The sequence below is a fragment of the Drosophila busckii genome, chromosome 3R (assembly GCF_011750605.1).
Source record: "Drosophila busckii strain San Diego stock center, stock number 13000-0081.31 chromosome 3R, ASM1175060v1, whole genome shotgun sequence".
Taxonomy (NCBI): domain Eukaryota; kingdom Metazoa; phylum Arthropoda; class Insecta; order Diptera; family Drosophilidae; genus Drosophila; species Drosophila busckii.
In genome coordinates, this window is record NC_046607.1 from 3,406,865 (window position 1) to 3,422,031 (window position 15,167).

Sequence of the window (15,167 nt, forward strand, 5' to 3'; positions counted from 1 at the left end):
TGCCAATCAAATGCCGCAGAAGCGGAAATTGTGGCAAGTTCAAGTTGCTGCTGTTGCTGCTGCTTCGGCTGCTTGTGTTGCTGTTGTAACTGCTGTTGTTGTTGGCTTTTGTTGCTGCTGGTGCTTTAAGCTGCTGATTGGGTTGCTTTGTGTGCCATCGAAAGCCATTCAAACAGACAAGCATACAAGCACACAAAACCAACGACCGGCTACCGTTGGCCATAAATTCAGCTCGGACGCCTTTGTTGCAACACACTCCGCATCAGTTTACCAGCCAACAGCCAGTCTGCCTGCCTGCCTGCCTGCCTGCCAGGCTGAGCGTTAGGGGTATTTGTGGCAGTGCACACTCTAAGTGAGTTGTGGCCAAGTGCTGAGCTTTAACTTGCTAAATCATGCACATATACATATGCATGCATGCTTATATATTCACGTACAGTGTGTATAACACTTTCGTTATTATGTTTGGTTTTTCGGCGAAGCGCACATGATGATTTGGTTTGAACTGACTTTAAAGCGAAGCTAACACAAGCTCAAATATAATCATCAATATGGAAACCAAATATTTGGCAATTAATTTTAATGAGCGTACAAATGGCCTTGCATTGATAAACTTACCTCAATACATAATTAATTTCAGGTAAATCTCATGCCTCATCTTCGCTAACAAAACATCGCATAGATTTTCATTGCTCAATTAGTGGAAGCAGCACTTGCGTATGCTAAAAATTCTATTCATAATAAGCTTACAAAAGCCAGCCAAAAGCCATTCAACCAGCAGCACTCACAAAAACGAAAACAAAAACTAATTAAATAGTCCTTGGGTTTAAACAAGCATACAAAGCGACAATTAGTTGTTAGTTAGTGTGGCTTGGGGGCTACTACTAGGCTGAGCTTAAAGTTTTAAGCACAAAATATTTATGTGTGTGCGACCCAATGGGGAACGGCATGCGCATTAATTAAATAAATTATAAAACAGGCTCAATTGCAATTAATTATATGAAAATTGCAATAAGTACTGATTGTCATGTACATATATATTTTTATGCTAAAATATACACAAAAATTTACATAAATGAATTGTAAACAGCATTGGGCATGTCGCATTCGAATTCAACGATATGTGATATCGTTCGTAGTTATGTGGGCGTGGCCGCCAAAAGTGCACTTGAATGACGATTTACAGACTTTTGGGTCGCAAAAGGTTCGCTATATATACATACATATATGTGTAAGTGTGTGTGTGTGGGTTTGGCAGCTGACTCTGCGGTATTTTCATGTTTCATGTCGCGCGCTGTTTGCAGCGCTACGAATTTGTAGTTGTCACATTTTCGTTGTCCCATAATATATTGGCTGAAAAACAACAAAAACAATAACAACGCTCTCAATCGTATATGCAAATTCATATATTACACAAACCAACAGAGTTTTGTTTTGTACGCAGTGGCCTCAGCAGTAAATCAGTAAATAAATTATGCCTACGCTTTATGCGACACATGAAAATAGTTGAACTAGTTATATTGCCTACAGTCAGTCAGTCAAGTATTGTCATTGTTAATTTCATAATCTTATTGTCATCAAAAGATTTTGTATTTCAAACAAATCTGTTAAGCCCGCCGAACTGTCAATCCAACTCTTATTAAGCGCCAGCAATTATACATTTAATTATAAAAATTACGTTTCATTGCTTTTAATGAATACTATATCGTGCTGTAGAGTGTTATTAAATTTGACAGTCGATATCATTGACGCTTGTGTATTTGCGGCAATTTGTTGATAGCGAAATTTTAACAGCAAACATCATGTCGCATTTATAATTTATAATTTATGCCAAAGCGTGCGATAAAAAGTGACAAATTTCATTAGCGCCGGCAAACGTGCTCACAATGCATAGTTTTTAAATTCGCCCCATTAAGGCATTTCTCGCTTTTTGTATAAATCCACTTAAAAAATCAATACAATTGCCATTGAAGCTGGGCACAATAAAATCCTTACAAATTGCAATTAAAATCAAACCGTAGCCAATAAACAAAAAACATTTCAACTGGGCCACAGGCCATGTGTGGCCACGATAAGCTACCCCCACAACACCCAACCACCCAACAAAAACGAACTATTCATGTTGTAAATGCAGCAGCAGCAGCAGCAGCACTTGCGAAATGAGAGAACAGAAACATTTGCTTTTTGCCATTGGATAATCATCATTAAGTTAATGTTGCTGTTTAACTTTCGCTTTACACAGAACTCGAACTGGAACCCGAACCCAAACTGAGGGCTCAAACACGCACACACACACACACACAATTAGCAGTTAACATAATTACATGGAATACCGCCAGGTTAATGATACTCACGCCTTTTTGGCTGCGATAAGAGCACTGCCCGCTGCCCTCATCGCTGCACTTATTTATGGGCTTATGCATGGCCCACGCCCATTACAGTAAGCTGCCGGAATAAGTGAAGTTGCCTTCGTTATCAGTTCACCCAAATGACACGCACAATTATTATATTTATTCCCCATGCTGTTGTATTTAAGATTTTTCATGTTTTCATTCTTCCTTTTGCTGCCTTTGGGTCAAGCATGTCGTCTGGCTACGCCTCGCCCCAACCCAATTAAGAGCAAATAAAACAATTAAAGAGGCTGTTGAGCAGCTCAGCCACACGGTTAAGTAAACGATTGGGTAAATGCAACGTAAATGAAACTGAATTTGTTTTAATTTAATTATAAATCATACGCACTGTGGAACGCTTTATAACTTGCAATGCAATCAGCATAGCTGCATGTTATTTTCAGAAGCTGCTGTATTGCGCTATTTGCTATTGTTGCTATCTTAATATTAGTTCGATAGCTTTTGTTAACAGTACAATAAGCAAAGCTAAAGTTGGTTGCAGCTAACATTGCCATGCACTTGTGTAACATGTTTTTCGTGCTTCTGAAAAATGTTATAAATATACTTTAAAGCAGCTCCTGCTTGCATTTGAGAAAGCAAAAAGTGAATTGTTACTTATGATGTTTGCTTTTACTCAGCTTGCTTGTTTGGCTGGCTGTCTGTCTGCCTGAGCAGACAAACTCATTGATTGCTTTTGCTTATGAACTAACAATATATAACTAAGTAAAGCTTGCTGGTGTTATTAAGCTGCTGCTGCTGCTCTTGCTACTTGCTGCTCTTGTAATTGGAGCGCTAAGAAGTCACTTGACATTTACCTGACACTGTCAGTTTGTCAGTTTAGGGCAACAGCAGCAACAGCAGCAACAGCAGCAAAGCTTATGCCATGTTGCAAGTGACTTGTCGCTGCTGATGCTGCACAGTCACTGACTAGTCAGCAACTACAGTTATATAGTAGCAGTTGCAGTCGCAGTTGCAATGTCACTGCTGATGTTTATGCTCTTGAACGTAACATTAACATTATATATGTGGGTTGGCTACTTGACCCACAAAGCGCAGATTACGTGATTTGGTGTATACGAGTTAAGATAAGCAAAGCGACGAATTTTTCAAAGGACATACAAAAATTTAAATCACGTTAGTTCGTGTATGTGTCGCCACACAAAGAAATGACCAAATGGCTGCGGCTGCGGCGGCAGCGGAAGCGGAAGTAAAGCACATAATAGGGCGACATGTAAATAGTTGTGCCTAGGTTCGTACTGTGGACTCATGCGGCTCTAGCTGTTTATCTCTTTTTCTATGTGTGTGTGTGTGTGTGTGTGTGTGTGTGTGCGTGTGTGCACAATTGTGTGCTTGTTAAGCTGCTTTTGAGGCAGGCACTCAGGCACTCAGACAGCGGCACTCACGTTTGTGTGCGTGTTTTTCAAAGCTGCTCACGCGCGGCAAAATGCTTTTGAGCCGCCTACTGTGGTTGACATGTCACGTTGACCCCCACAACGTTGCCCCACAACGCTGCCACACCGCAAAAACAAGCAGCGAGCGAGCGCATGTCGCTGCCTCTGATAAAAAGATACACAAAGCTCTGCGCACATTAAAACGCAATTAAAGTTGCAGGCGTTAATTGTGAGCTTGTGCCAGTTGCCAGTTGTTTTTCGCTTGACTTTTAAGTCAGTCTAAAGCAAAAAAAAAAGTAGCAGCAGTAAACAATTAATTAGTTTTGGTCTGTCTTTTTCAAAATTAGAGCTAAGCGCATGTATGGCCAAAAGCTGCAAAGCTAACCTAACAATAGAGCAAACTTTTTTATCATTTTCCAAGCTAGACTGTTACAGTGGGAACTGGAGGCAAAAGTCTGCTAATGAATCATGTTCATGTGAATGCAGCCGCAAGCTATGGCGCTAGTATGTGAAACACACACACAGCCATAAAGAGTAAAAGAGGGATCAGCGCAGACAAACAGACAGAGAGGCATGCCCATGTGGGCGTGGGAATTGGGGTCAGGGAGCATTTAGTGGCAGGGCAACATTTAACGCCCAGTTGCATCTTTTGCTCAAGTCTCTCGTTTTGCAGTTAAATCCGTCTGCCAGGCAACTTTATCTTTCAGCACAGATTTTTCAATAGCAGCTGCCGTTGCATGCAGCTATAGCTATAGCTATAGCTGTTGTTTATTTCGCTTGCCACTTGCCACTTGCAGCTTGCCTTGCGATTTTACGAGCCAGCTTCATCCTCAGTTGCTTTATATTTATTTTTGTTTTTCCCACTCGCTTTCGCTCTTGCAGCTGTCGTGAGTTTTGGCTTAAGCGCCGGTCTCCAGCGACGTGCCGCTGAAATAATTAAGTTGCCAATGCAGCAGACAGACCGACAGCCAAACAGACAGAAGACAGCCAGGCTTAAAGTTTAGTGGCATACATTTTCAATTAGCCTGGCCCCGCAGTTGACACAGCTGGCGTTGCTTTTCCACTTGCCGTTTGCCGTTTGAAACGTGCACAATAAATTACACTAAATATTTAATAATTGCAATGCAGACACAGGTAAGTTGTTGCCACACACACACACGCATAAGCTTTCAAACACAACAATGTAGGCTGCATCCTTTAGTTAATTTGAACACGCTAATTGCGCGCGATTGGCTTGGCTGGCAGCAAATCATTTGTTTGCCAATTTACAGCGCTGCGCTGGCTACAAATTATGTTTTATTTAATGCCTGCTTGTACCTGCATTGTAATAAATGCTAGCGAAATATGACGTTTTTATTAGCATTATGTGCTAATTACGTTCAACAATGTTTGTGACTTTTAATTTGCATTTTAAAAGCGCAGCGTGCGTTCGCTTGAAATAAATATATAATTAAATCGCTGGTTAATTGGCCGAAAATAGCGCAGTGCATACGACAAGAAGTATTGAATTAAAAACGCGATGTTAGATTTTTCTAATTGGCATGCCAAGCACACATTAAATTGCTGCAATTTAAGCCAACACTGCGTATGCGTGTTGCAGTGAATTCAAATGCAGCCGACATGTGCTTTAAGTTTTGCTGCTGCTGCTGCTGCTGCGCATGAAATTCTTTGCCTCACATGTCGAACATTCGCAACAAGTTCAGGCTTTGCACAAAATATTACGTATACGCATAGCCTCGCAACCGCGACCACAACATGTCGCTGCATTTGGAAAAGTTTTGTTGAGCAACGCCGCTGCTGTTAAGACTTAGTGTCATGTTCGAGGTCGCAGCGAACTAATTGGCTTCCGAAATCTGTGAATGCAACAACTGGTCTGAGAGCCTAATTGCCAATTCGACACGATCACACTGCTCAGCGAGCTGTAATAGTTTCGTTTATGAGATGACTCTATATTTAGTAAGCACACGTGCGCTCGCTCCTTGCAAATATCTGGCACGTCTTTCAGTTTGCTACGCTTGCAATTGTGCAATTTGTTGCATGCTGCAAGCACAAAACAAAGGCGACATTACCAGCAATTTGGGTAAAAAGCAAATTCAAACAACAGAGCGAGAGAGAGAGAGAGGACCAGAGCCAGCCAGCCAGCCCAGCAGTAAAGTTCTATGCAGTTTGCCAGCTAAGTTGCAAAAAGAGAATGAATGCAAAATCAATCGATAGTTGAAAATCGAACAATAGCAGCAGCAACAGCAACAGCCGCAGCGGCAGTGGAGCAGATATTTTTATGCTTGACTGAAGCCTGAAGCGTAAAAGCAATTTTGTCTATGCCACCTCAAGTAGCTGCTGGGGCTGGGGGCTTGAGGCAGCACGCGCGGGGCAAATTTTACAAACGCATCAGTGAATATTGCTCACCAAACGAATCAAGACATTAGGCTAGAGCAGCGCAGCAGCAGCAGCAGCTAAAAACTTGCCCCAAAATGTTGGCAAATTTTCAATTTTTTCAAGTCAATCAGCTAGAAGGGAAATGCTATGAAATCAAGCACTCGTTGCGTATACGTAATATGCAGACCAAAAAAACTTTTCGGGGCCAACAAGTATGCAGCGATTAGGCAAAAACTTTTTTGTTAGCTCCAAAACTAATGCTGCTTTGCTGTGTGTGTGTGTGTGTGTGTGTGTGTGCGAGACTGTGTGTGTGTGTGCATAAATTATGCCAAATTTTCTTGTGTCTTTGACAGCCGTTGAGACGTGCAATGCAAACGCATTCAACAGACGTGGATCTCTGCCAGCTGCATGTCGATGGGCTGCTGCAGCAGCAACTACAACAGCTGCAGACCAATCATCTCTGGTTGCGCCAACAGCTGACGCTGCTACAGAGTCGGGTACTTAGCAGGCGCTTACAGCAGCTGGAGCGATTGCTGCTTGGACGGGCCGCACTGGAGAGCAAACTGCGCCAGCTGCAATTGAAATATAATCGACGCTGGAGTTTGTAAGGCGCCTGCAAACTGCAGTTTGAAATGAATTTTAAATGAAATTGTTGCAAATGTGTGTGTAAATCATAAATGAAAACAATTGCATAAATTTAATTTGTGGTCAGCTAATGGCCAATTGCTCATAAGTCTTATTAATTCATTTTATGTGCAGCATAGTGCTTAGATCAAAGCACTAGGCGAACTAAAATACTTTTAATATAAATTGCTGAGTGAAATTAAAAATGGGAACCAAAAGGGAACGTAGCTTGAGCTCAAATACTCAGCGCTAAGCGAAGAAAATATTGCTAAAGCTAATTAAAATCAACTTGAAAATATGAGCCTGGCAAGCTTGTTGATATTTATTTATATTAATTAAAGAACAACATTGCTTAGTTCTTCAACTTGTTGTTCGTGTATGGAAGGTGTAATTTAGTTCTCATTTATTATGCAAGGCAGGCATAAAAGTAATACAAGCTGTAGGTAAATTAAACAGAATTATATGCAGCTGCTTACGTCAACTAAAAGAAACTTGACTGTGAGTACGTGATTTGATGGCTGGCATTGTGTAATTACCAACGCCCGCTGGGCTACAACCATCAAATACAATAAAATATATATGTATATATATATTTATATATGTGCGCTTGTGTATGTTAATCGCAGTCAAAGCGCAAAGGCCCATAAACTAATCCATGTAACATAAGGTCACAGCAATTGACATGGCAGCCAAACACACAGACATGCCCACATATATGGCACATGCTTCAATGCGTCTAAGCTCATAAATCAAAGTGGAGTCTGGCCACAAGTTGCAAGCAGTTTGGCCCTGAGACTTAACTAACGCTTATAGAAAGTGACATGAGGCAGCGACAAAGCTCGAAAGAAATATCACAATCAGCAACACTTTACACTAAACCCAACAACTACAGCCGCTTGGACTGTTTAGCAGCTATTAAGCGCAAAATGGCAGCTTCCAAGTATGCATATGCTCTGTGGCATGCCACACAGCAGACCAGACCAGGAGTGTGAGAGTCGAGACACCCGCATGCTTACGCTATCTATCTATATAGCGTATGTATTCGTGTCGCCTGCAAATGACACCTAACGTGTTATCATTAAATCCTTGGCCATGCAATGCGCTGCGATGCGATGCGATGTGAAGCGATATGTAGGTTTTATGCTTGTATGCGAATGACAACACTTAAGTGGACCATAAACGCCAACACAAATGCAAATGCGAATGCGGAATGGAATTATTGCCACAGTCAGGCGCTGCACAAAGAGCTCTGTGTGACCAACTTGACTCTTCTGTTCTCGGACTGCTCGGCGACTGCTTTTCGGTTGCATAAAACTGTTTGCATATGCAAAAGCACACTGTATTGACCACGCCCACGCCCACGCCCACACCGATGTTGCCATGGTCAGCATTATAATAGTCGCTGGGCGCTGCTTCGACTGCATTTAAGCGATATAAATATTGATATAAGTTAATCGGTTTATGGCGCACGAGTAATTGAATTTCGCCTGCTATGGACTCGCCGCTTTGTTTGTGTGTGTGCATGTCCGTTGCAAGGTGGCAAGGCCACGTGACTGCCCGCCCGATGTGGGCGGCAATGTAACGAGTCAAAGCTACTGTTTAATTTCACAATTTTTTTCATTTGTAAAGTTTATATTTCTTATTTCATTTGTGTGCGCTTTGCATCAAATTATTTTTAGCTTTGGCGCCTGCCGCCGGAAATGCTCGCACCCTGTGCAGCGTGGCACGCTGCTGTGGCACTTCCGCTTAGCTACACATTAATTGCAATTAAATTTGGCATTACTGACGCTCAGCCCTTTACCAAGTGCGTCAGACTCTTCAGCCCCCGCCCCGTGCGCACATTTAACGCCGCTTGCAATTTTTGCCATTACATTCTTGCATAATTTAAGTTGCTCGCCTTTGCAACTGCTGTTGCTAGTTTTGTTGCTGTTGCTGTTGCCGCTGCTGTTGCTACTGTTGCTGTTGCAGGGCTTAGACTGGGTTGAGCGCTGGTTGAGGGTTGAGGTTTTTGACGTTGTTGTTTTCAATTAACTGCGCATCCAGCTAAAATGCAAGTAAATTAATGTTTATAGTGTATAAATATGCATTTTATAAGCGCATAGTTTCTATTTTGCGTATAGTTATAGCCATAAGAGGCGTGCTGTGGGCGTGGCACTATATTTTTTTTTGGTATATGGAAAGCCACGATTGTGGTATGCACTGAATAGTAAACAGTAAAGACGAATTTTTCCCAACATTTAACTTTGAAAGGCTGTAAGTCAGCGATAAACAATCCGATCTAACTGTTCTATAGCATTCAATTGAAATGGAAATGCGTATAAGCGGGTATGCTTTAAAAATGTTTTATTTAGCGATGTTATAAGCAAACAAGCAAGTGAACTTTCGTGAAATATTAATATTTTATAAGCTGTACTCAGCAAAATGGCATCGTTCTCAGAGTTTCATGCTTTGTTAGACTCGTGAGCTGCATCTGAACAAGACTGCATTTAAATTTGGGAATGTTAAGATTTTCAATACTTTGGCTTGCTTAAAATGCCAAAAATTAAAAGTTTGGAAATACAAAATGCTATGATGCGACTATAAAACTGTAATTTATTTAAGAATCGGATGATTGTTGATCAAGTTATGAGTAAAAAGCTAAGGCTGCTAACTATATTTTGTTTGAAATTCAAGCTTTGTAAAACTCTCGCAAAATAACAATAAGAACTTAAAACAAGATAAGTAAGGTGCTACTTAGATCTGTTTATTGCTTCCATTGCGAGCGTTTGTAGCTATTATCTTTAATTATATATACTTACTTTACTTACCTTTTTTATTCGTCATACTCAGCTTTGCTATATCAGCAAGCATTCACTTTTATCCAATTCAAAACAAACGATTGAATTCAATATAAGTAAATTAAAGACTATTGCTATTGCATTTGTTTATTATTAAAAATAAATTTGTTCTTTTCGCGATCTTGAGAGCAGCGTTAAAAGCGCAGATTTTTCAAAATATTTACATATTTTTACAATTAAATTTTATTAGCTTGTTTAGTCATAAAAATCGAGCAAGCGTTGATGTTCATATTGTGCTTGTTGCTATTGCCATGGAATTGTGCATAATTTTCATGAATAATTAATTTTTATGTTTATGGCATTTTAAGAAATTATCGTTAAAGTATTCAATAATTATTGATAGCAATTACTTAATAATGAGAGTGTGCATTTGAAACTAATGCATATTTATATAGTTTTAGCATGAAATTAAATTTTATGAGCTTAGCAATTGCCGTTGCTTTTTAGTGCATACTAAAAGTTAAGCGCGCATTGTTGCACAGTTGGCTTAAATTTGCTGCCTAAGAAAAAGTTGCGCTCAGAATTTATAACTTTTCAAGTTAGTGTGCTAGCTGGTGCTCTAAATTATGTTTATATGAGTTGCAGCTGTTGAAATATGTTCTATTCAGTGGACACAATTTATAACACACACACACACACACACTCACACGAAGCTAAAGCAAATGTTTCAAGTGCCAGACAGCTTTTAGACACGATAATGCTAAAGAGAAATCAGAAATAAAACTACATTTTCTGTATGTATGTGTTGGGTTATTGTAGCTGCAAGTCAAAAGCAGAAGTAGGCGCATGTTAAATAAAAACTGTAACTAAAATGCAGGACGACAAACAAAAGCTGAAAATGTAGATAAACAATGTGCCAAATTGCATACCCTGTGGCAAAAGCTGCAGCTTAGTCTGCTCAGTGTCTCAAGCTTGAGCACACGCTGCGTATGCTTAATATAGAGACAACGCTTTGCAATTGCAGGACTGTAGAGTAGACAACTCACATATTGTTATGCAATGCAGTGACATTTATATTTTTATTTCCCAGCCAGACGTGCAAACTGTGCTTGGCCAGCAGTTGAATGTCTGTATATATCTCAGATATATAATATGTGCATACATAAGTGCGTCACATCAGTTTGCCTACCGCAATCACATTTTATATATTTTGTGCCAGTAATAACTAAAAAGAAAAAATAGTAAGTTGAGAATCAGCAGGAGCAGTGTCAAAGTTGACAGCAGGACTTCATCTCAGTCTCAGCTTTTTAATGATAACAACGCAGTCAACTCTTTAATAAACTTTGAATAGAATTTTGCAACAAATATGCAGACAGACTTAGTTTATGCTGCTGCTCTTGCTGCATATCTTTAAGCTACAACAAATTGTTTGGATTGTATTCTTAATTAGACCCTTAACTCCTGCTGTGTGCCTAAGTTTCAAAAATGGTTTACTTTTTGTTCGAGCTGTAAATTCAATAAACACGAATCGATTTACGCTGCTTCGGCTGACACTTTTTAATTGCATAACAAAAGCAAAAATAGTTTCACGCTGCTTCTTCTGCTTACACTTCACTGGCAAGGCGAAAAGTTCATTTTAACAACTGAACAACTTTCAATGGGCAATTAAAGCAGCATAGAAAACAAGACAGGACAACAATAACAACAACAACAGGATCGGAGTGCAGAGTGCATACTCACAGAGTTTACCCGACTGCAGCGTCTTTGGCAACTCAAAACTCTTTGTGTGTGTGTGTGTGTGGCATGTGACACGAGGTGGGGGCGTTGCTACAAGTGCAATGTCGCCGAAAGTCAGCAGGAAGTGTTGGCAAAATGCGCTGCGCTAAAATTTTGGAAAGTTTTCGGCCGTAAGGCAATTAAAGTTGCGCCAACAACAAAATATACTTGCAACACAGTTCCTGCAGCTGCTGAAATATGCAAGATAAAAGTGGCCACAAAGTATTTATAACTAATTTTATGATGCAATCAGCTAAGTAATTAAAAAGCCAGCACGAAATTTGTAAATTAAAGGAATTCGAAAAGATCGCACAGTCCGATAGTTTGAGATTCTGTTCATAGCAGAGTTTGTAAAATTTTATTTATATAAATGTACAAATTTTTAAATTCGAATATATTTAATTTTAATAACGCTTAGATTGCAATAATAACGAGCTATTTTTGTTTGTTATTCTGAATTAATTTCTTTCGGATAATTCAATGTGAGTTCCTGTTTTGTATGCATTCAACTAATTAAATTCAAACAAAATATATTAAAATTGTATATGCCTCATTCTATTATTGCTTTGATATTGCATATAATTTAATAATCAGCTTCAATTAAATTAAAATAAATTTAATTAGAATTAAAAGAATGAAATTAGTCATTGGTGCTTGAGACCCTTTTATGCATTTTTTATTTACAGAGTCCGTAATATTTTCATGTAGCAACTGGCAGCTTGTATTTTGTTTATTATTTGCCTTGGATTTGGTTTTAGTTTTAGCTTGTATATGCGTTTGGCCTGCTGTTGCCAGTTGCATGTTTCGTTTATGCCTTTCCTGTTTGTTTTGACTTGTCAAATTAATTATGTTTGCCTTTTAGATGCTAAGATTTGTTTGCAATTTGTCTTTTATGAGTGCACACACACACACAAGCCTGTGCACGTGTAATTGGCATTAAACATTTTAATGAGCAGCCGCGTGTCAATGTCACGTTTTCCGGTAGAAAGACAAGCAGCTGCAGCAATAGAGACGGCAGGAGCTCAAAATATTTGCAAGAAATCGCAGCAGCGTAGATAATTAACATGAAGTCAGGCGCAGCAACAGCAGCGGCAACATTGAATGGCTGAAGGATAAGCAGGTACTGTGGATAATTTGAGTACGTACCGGAAATTTAAATGTCAAGACGTTGATGCTGATGCGTTGAGCACACACACACACACACTTACTTGATAGTGTGTATGTCTTATAAGCTACGCTCGCTTAACCACATTTCCATATGCTTGCTTGCCAGTGCCAGTGAAATGCCATTGCTCATACACATTACGCATACGACGTGTATAACGTATACGATACGTGTGCAGCTGCAGTCCAAGCATGCTTGCTTGCATCAACGTCTTTGGCATTTTGTGTGGCATGTGTGTGCATTAACACCTCAATGACAAGGCAAACGGCAAGGCGTCATCCTTGCTTGCTCCTTACTCTGTAGCTTCTGCTTGATGTGGCTGCTTTAATGACATGCGGCTGCCAATGTGCCAGCTATTCATCGACTCATTCTTTGGCCGCAAGGCACACAACCAGCCACATGCTTGCAAAATAATTTATGCAACCGAGCAGCCGCCAAAAACCCACAAATCTTGCTCCACTTCGTTGCACCCACCAGGCCAACAGTAGTTTATGCAACTCGAAGTTTCGCCCTCAGAGACAAGCTCATCAAACTTTGCTGCTTGCACAGCCACTTAAACTACAGTCTCCGATATAACTTTCCATCAACAGAACCACAAGCTGAGTGTGAATTGGTTTACTCAACAATAAGCGTGGGAGGGGTATAGCTATATACAAATTAGCTTTGCTCTTAATTGTATTACGATTAAATATAATTAATTACTTAAGCCTTAAAATGGATTAATTAGCAGCAGCAGCAGCAGCAGCGGTTGACACATCATCAGCAATAATCAGATACTGCATGTAGGTGGGCGCATTTACATCTTTGGGCATTGCAAAGTGCTTGGGAAACTCCGCCGACTGCGGCCAATTGGCCAAGGCATGCTCCATGGTCCAGCGCCTGGCCAAATCCTTGTAGTAGCCCTCACGCAGTGCATCCACCTGCTGTAGCTTGCTCAAGTGGGTCAAGCTGCGCTCATGATTAGCGTCTGCATCAATGGCACGCATCAGCAATGCGCTGGTCAACAGCGTCCACTTGCTGTCCGGCTCGTACTCCAGCAGATCCAGACAAGACTGCAGCTGAGTTTGCAGCTCTGCCAGCAACTCCTTGCTGCAGCTAGACACCGCAGCTGGCGGCACAAAATAGTATAGACTCTGATCGGTAGGATGCGTGGACAGCTGCAGCCGTTGCTCTCTGATCTGTAGCACGTATTGCACATTGGGTTTCATTTCTATGTCCTGATTGCACTGCCACAGCGTTTTATCTGGATTCGCTGGCCCCCAAAACATCAGCTCCTCGGTGTGTTGCTCACTCACCAGCAGAATCTGCAGCTTTGCCAGCTCTGGAGAGGGTTTATTAAGCGCCAATTTCGCCTGGTGATGGCAGCAGCGAAAGGCAGCTACGCTAGCCGGTTGCTGCTGTTGGGCGCCGCTGCCCAGCAGCCAACGCTGATAGAACCAGGCACTGCTGTCGTTGGGATCGGTAAATGCAGCAGTAAGCACCATTTCCAGTTCTTCCTTGAGCTTGTGCTCAGCCATAGGGCGATCGCGCTGCTCATTGGGATAGATCTCTGGCAGCAGCAGACTGCGATGATGCCAGCTCGAGTAATTGGAGAAGTTCACCTTGATTTTGTCAGTGCAAAAATCCAGCTCTTGTTCAGCAGGCACAGCCGCCTTGGCGCTGACATAGCGCCTGTAATCCCACGTGTGAAAGTTTCGCTCGTCGTACTTCAAGTACTTGTTGCACAACTGCAGCTCGCGCTGCCAATCCGCCTGTGGATTCTGCTCCAGAGTCCAGCAGCGATGATGCCAGCCATTGTAGGACTTGGGATTAACCATCAGACACTGCTCGGTGAGATCTAGTTCGGTGGTGTACACAGCTTGCAGTAGTTGCTCCACTTGGGGCGTTGTCGGCTTTCCTTCATCTGCTTTTTCTTCGCCTTCTTCAGTTACAGTTACAGTTGCAGTTGCATCTGCTGCTGCTGGCTCAGCCTCTTTAGCCTTTATCAGTTGCTCCAGCTTTACTTGCACACACTCACGTCGTATATTCCACAGTGTGCTTATGTCCGGATTACGTAGTAGAATTTGCACTGTCAGTAAGAGCAATTCGTCATCCAATTCCCCAGCGCTGCGTTTCTTTAAAATTTTCGTCATGGCAGCGCGATAGGCGCGCACTTTAAGCGCCTGCTCCTTCTTCTTGCGCTCCCGCTCCTCCTCTGTAGTTCGTACCTTAACACGTCCATGCATTTTGGCCAATAGTTATTAATCAATAGGCGGATTTCACAATAACAAACAAATTTTTGTTCAACAGTGATTGCAGCTTAAGCACACTGTCATCCATTGTTTTCATCTTATCAGTGTAATGAATCGTCCAGCCGCCACAGCTGCAAGCAGGGCTACGTTATATATGAACTAGCTATGACACATAGATGGCGCTGCAAATAGGCGGCACATTTAAAGGCCAATTTGAATTGTTAGTATCTCGCTCGTTAGATTATAATTTATTTTCAAGCTAAAAATATGCTGTTTATTGTTTGATATATATTCTTTTGAAGGAATTTAATATAACGACTTTAACTTATCAATGAAGTTTTATAGGCAATGTCCGAGTTGTTGTGTTTCAACAATATACCAATCAATACATTCCTTCAATTGAATCACACAAACTTCATAGAACAAGTCATAAAATTTAA

The 15,167-nt window shown here is 41.0% G+C and overlaps 2 protein-coding genes across 2 annotated transcripts; one reads left to right on the forward strand and one right to left on the reverse strand.

Moving 5' to 3' along the window:
* Nucleotides 1-4,821: 4,821 nt before the first annotated feature.
* Nucleotides 4,822-6,872, forward strand: LOC108602710. Its single transcript, XM_017990864.2, has 2 exons — nucleotides 4,822-4,912; nucleotides 6,508-6,872. The coding sequence occupies exons 1-2, from the start codon at nucleotides 4,901-4,903 to the stop codon at nucleotides 6,760-6,762; spliced, it is 267 nt and encodes an 88-aa protein (XP_017846353.1). The 5' UTR covers nucleotides 4,822-4,900; the 3' UTR covers nucleotides 6,763-6,872.
* A 6,217-nt stretch (nucleotides 6,873-13,089) lies between these two features.
* On the reverse strand, nucleotides 13,090-14,798 carry LOC108602700 (geranylgeranyl transferase type-2 subunit alpha). Its single transcript, XM_017990851.2, has one exon. The coding sequence runs from the start codon at nucleotides 14,719-14,721 to the stop codon at nucleotides 13,216-13,218; it is 1,506 nt and encodes a 501-aa protein (XP_017846340.1). The 5' UTR covers nucleotides 14,722-14,798; the 3' UTR covers nucleotides 13,090-13,215.
* Nucleotides 14,799-15,167: the final 369 nt, after the last annotated feature.

Bases quoted from the DNA above. Each gene is read 5' to 3' on its own strand.
- LOC108602700 (XM_017990851.2), bottom strand. From the start codon at position 14,721: ATGCATGGACGTGTTAAGGTACGAACTACAGAGGAGGAGCGGGAGCGC.